General features: G+C 43.3%; 1 protein-coding gene across 4 annotated transcripts in view; it reads right to left on the bottom strand.

The window, feature by feature from the left end:
• Positions 1 to 294: 294 nt before the first annotated feature.
• Positions 295 to 4929, bottom strand: part of LOC106596433 (uncharacterized) — a 74152-nt gene continuing 69517 nt past the window's right edge. The window contains exons 2-3 of one of the 4 annotated variants that reach the window (XR_006767551.1): positions 1000 to 1796; positions 295 to 937 (exon numbers count right to left, since the gene is read on the bottom strand). Coding sequence is in view for 1 of the 4 variants with exons in the window: in XM_045713543.1 (XP_045569499.1) it covers positions 1218 to 1796 (579 nt within the window). In the remaining 3 variants the exon portion in view is untranslated. Of the gene's footprint in view, positions 1797 to 4929 lie in introns of all 4 variants that reach the window. The other 3 variants (XR_006767552.1, XR_006767550.1, XM_045713543.1) reach the window with 3 other exon arrangements.

Below are 4929 nucleotides of genomic sequence, written 5' to 3' on the forward strand. Positions count from 1 at the left end.
TGTCCAGGTGAGGACAGTCCAGATGAAGACAGACTCCCAGGGTCATCTTGTTGGAATTGTTCCCCCCCCACATTGTCCAGGTGAGGACATTGTCCAGATGAAGACAGACTCCTAGGTCATCTTGTTGGAATTGTTCCCCCCCCACATTGTCCAGGTGAGGACATTGTCCAGATGAAGACAGACTCCCAGGTTCATCTTCATTTGTTCCATTTCAGGGTCTCCATGTGTGAAGGTGACAGCAATGCTTTTCCGTGACAGATGGACAGATAGTCAAGAAAATCACAACACAATGAATGAATGCTTCAAAGCTTTTTTTATTATTCAGAGGAATTTAACAGCAGTGATTTCTTGTGTGTTTGCAGTATATAACTAGATTAACCTGTTCTGGATAACTATATAACTAGATTAACCTGTTCTGGATAACTATATAACTAGATTAACCTGTTATGGATAACTATATAACTAGATTAACCTGTTCTGGATAACTATATAACTAGATTAACCTGTTATGGATAACTATATAACTAGATTAACCTGTTCTGGATAACTATATAACTAGATTAATCTGTTCTGGATAACTATATAACTAGATTAACCTGTTATGGATAACTATATAACTAGATTAACCTGTTATGGATAACTATATAACTAGATTAACCTGTTCTGGATAACTATATAACTAGATTAACCTGTTATGGATAACTATATAACTAGATTAACCTGTTCTGGATAACTATATAACTAGATTAACCTGTTCTGGATAACTATATAACTAGATTAACCTGTTCTGGATAACTATATAACTAGATTAACCTGTTATGGATAACTATATAACTAGATTAACCTGTTATGGATAACTATATAACTAGATTAACCTGTTCTGGATAACTATATAACTAGATTAACCTGTTATGGATAACTATATAACTAGATTAACCTGTTATGGATAACTATATAACTAGATTAATCTGTTCTGGATAACTATATAACTAGATTAACCTGTTATGGATCTAATCTAATCTAAAGTGGACAGGTCAGTTCTTGCCTCGTTAATGAATTTCTATTCAAAATATCCCAAGTTGTAAAACATTTATCAATGCATGTTATCTGCAGCGCAATAATCCCAAAGCACTGAGAGATTTAATTAGTTAATCTGCAGCCCAGTCTCATAATCCCAAAGCCCTGCCAGCACCTCGTCTCTCTGCTCTGGGTGGATTCTAATCATGTTCATAGATATATTGGTTATAGTCAGAATTACATTTTCCCTGAAAGATGCTGAACGGTTGAGTATAGCCATCAGTCCCAGACAGAAATGTTTCTAAATCTGCCACCTTCCAATCAATGACACGCTGACTGCGGTCGTTTGGAGCGATGTGAGCCTTCGACACCCCTTGCTTGGTCTTAAAATTATAGCAGCAAAAAGCTGTCCAAAGATACCCAGGCACGTTCACGTTCACGGTATTACTGATCGTAGACCTGCCCGGCACAGCCCCGGTAACCACGTAGGCTTCTGAAAATCTTTGCTTTAGATTATTGTCTAAATGTTTTATGATTTTGCCTTCCAGATCCCTCCACCAGATTTCGTTCAGACACCTGTCCTGGGGCACCACGTTGGTGAGGGTGAAGGTGGCATCAGCGGTTTCCTGCGTGTGTGCGTGCGACACGGGGAACAGGTGGCCCATGTCGTATCCAGATTGTTTATAGTCCTCTTTCAGAGCCTGATAGGGGCCCATTGTTGCGCCACCTCTTCCTTGTCGTTCAGTTCCCTGGAAAGGGTCGTCACTTGGATTGTCAAGCTGTGAAAAAAAAAAAAAAAAACCATTTGTGACTGAATGATTGACTAAATTGATTTATACAGGAGTTAATTTTTTTTTTATCAGGATGTGAAATAGGTTCACAGGGACAAAGGTACAGGTTCACAGGGACAAAGGTACAGGTTCACAGGGACAAAGGTACAGGTTCACAGGGACAAAGGTACAGAGAGAACCAAACCAAATCAAATTGTATTAGTCACATGTGTCGAATAGACCAGGTGTAGTAGACCTCACAGTGAAATGCTGAATACAACAGGTGTAGTAGACCTCACAGTGAAATGCTGAATACAACAGGTGTAGTAGACCTCACAGTGAAATGCTGAATACAACAGGTGTAGTAGACCTCACAGTGAAATGCTGAATACAACAGGTGTAGTAGACCTCACAGTGAAATGCTGAATACAACAGGTGTAGTAGACCTTACAGTGAAATGCTGAATACAACAGGTGTAGTAGACCTCACAGTGAAATGCTGAATACAACAGGTGTAGTAGACCTCACAGTGAAATGCTGAATACAACAGGTGTAGTAGACCTTACAGTGAAATGCTGAATACAACAGGTGTAGTAGACCTCACAGTGAAATGCTGAATACAACAGGTGTAGTAGACCTCACAGTGAAATGCTGAATACAACAGGTGTAGTAGACCTCAAAGTGAAATGCTGAATACAACAGGTGTAGTAGACCTCACAGTGAAATGCTGAATACAACAGGTGTAGTAGACCTCACAGTGAAATGCTGAATACAACAGGTGTAGTAGACCTCACAGTGAAATGCTGAATACAACAGGTGTAGTAGACCTCACTGTGAAATGCTGAATACAACAGGTGCAGTAGACCTCACAGTGAAATGCTGAATACAACAGGTGTAGTAGACCTCACAGTGAAATGCTGAATACAACAGGTGTAGTAGACCTCACAGTGAAATGCTGAATACAACAGGTGTAGTAGACCTCACAGTGAAATGCTGAATACAACAGGTGTAGTAGACCTCACAGTGAAATGCTGAATACAACAGGTGTAGTAGACCTCACAGTGAAATGCTGAATACAACAGGTGTAGTAGACCTCACAGTGAAATGCTGAATACAACAGGTGTAGTAGACCTCACAGTGAAATGCTGAATACAACAGGTGTAGTAGACCTCACAGTGAAATGCTGAATACAACAGGTGTAGTAGACCTTACAGTGAAATGCTGAATACAACAGGTGTAGTAGACCTCACAGTGAAATGCTGAATACAACAGGTGTAGTAGACCTCACAGTGAAATGCTGAATACAACAGGTGTAGTAGACCTCACAGTGAAATGCTGAATACAACAGGTGTAGTAGACCTCACAGTGAAATGCTGAATACAACAGGTGTAGTAGACCTCACAGTGAAATGCTGAATACAACAGGTGTAGTAGACCTCACAGTGAAATGCTGAATACAACAGGTGTAGTAGACCTCACAGTGAAATGCTGAATACAACAGGTGTAGTAGACCTCACAGTGAAATGCTGAATACAACAGGTGTAGTAGACCTCACAGTGAAATGCTGACAGGAGGCTATGTGGAGGCTATATACAGGGGGTACCGGTACAGAGTCAATGTGGAGGCTATATACAGGGGGTACCGGTACAGAGTCAATGTGGAGACTATATACAGGGGGGTACCGGTACAGAGTCAATGTGGAGGCTATATACAGGGGGTACCGGTACAGAGTCAATGTGGAGGCTATATACAGGGTATTACGGTACAGAGTCAATGTGGAGGCTATATACAGGGGGTACCGGTACAGAGTCAATGTGGAGGCTATATACAGGGGGTACCGGTACAGAGTCAATGTGGAGGCTATATACAGGGGGTACCGGTACTGAGTCAATGTGGAGGCTATATACAGGGGGTACCGGTACAGAGTCAATGTGGAGGCTATATACAGGGGGTACCGGTACAGAGTCAATGTGGAGGCTATATACAGGGGGTACCGGTACAGAGTCAATGTGGAGGCTATATACAGGGGGTACCGGTACAGAGTCAATGTGGAGGCTATATACAGGGGGTACCGGTACAGAGTCAATGTGGAGGCTATATACAGGGGTATTACGGTACAGAGTCAATGTGGAGGCTATATACGGGGGGTACCGGTACAGAGTCAATGTGGAGGCTATATACAGGGGGGTACCGGTACAGAGTCAATGTGGAGGCTATATACAGGGGGTACCGGTACAGAGTCAATGTGGAGGCTATATACAGGGGGTACCGGTACAGAGTCAATGTGGAGGCTATATACAGGGGGTACCGGTACAGAGTCAATGTGGAGGTTATATACAGGGGGTACCGGTACAGAGTCAATGTGGAGGCTATATACAGGGGGTACCGGTACAGAGTCAATGTGGAGGCTATATACAGGGGGTACCGGTACAGAGTCAATGTGGAGGCTATATACAGGGTATTACGGTACAGAGTCAATGTGGAGGCTATGTACAGGGGGTACCGGTACAGAGTCAATGTGGAGGCTATATACAGGGGGGTACCGGTACTGAGTCAATGTGGAGACTATATACAGGGGGGTACCGTTACAGAGTCAATGTGGAGGCTATATACAGGGGGTACCGGTACAGAGTCAATGTGGAGGCTATATACAGGGGGTACCGGTACAGAGTCAATGTGGAGGCTATATACAGGGGGTACCGGTACTGAGTCAATGTGGAGACTATATACAGGGGGTACCGTACTGAGTCAATGTGGAGGCTATATACAGGGGGTACCGGTACAGAGTCAATGTGGAGGTTATATACAGGGGGTACCGGTATAGAGTCAATGTGGAGGCTATATACAGGGGGTACCGGTACAGAGTCAATGTGGAGGCTATATACAGGGGTACCGGTACAGAGTCAATGTGGAGGCTATATACAGGGTATTACGGTACAGAGTCAATGTGGAGGCTATATACAGGGGGTACCGGTACAGAGTCAATGTGGAGGCTATATACAGGGGGTACCGGTACAGAGTCAATGTGGAGGCTATATACAGGGGGTACCGGTACAGAGTCAATGTGGAGGCTATATACAGGGGGTACCGGTACAGAGTCAATGTGGAGGCTATATACAGGGGGGTACCGGTACAGAGTCAATG

The sequence above is a fragment of the Salmo salar genome, unplaced genomic scaffold, assembly GCF_905237065.1.
Source record: "Salmo salar unplaced genomic scaffold, Ssal_v3.1, whole genome shotgun sequence".
NCBI classification, from domain to species: Eukaryota; Metazoa; Chordata; class Actinopteri; order Salmoniformes; family Salmonidae; genus Salmo; species Salmo salar.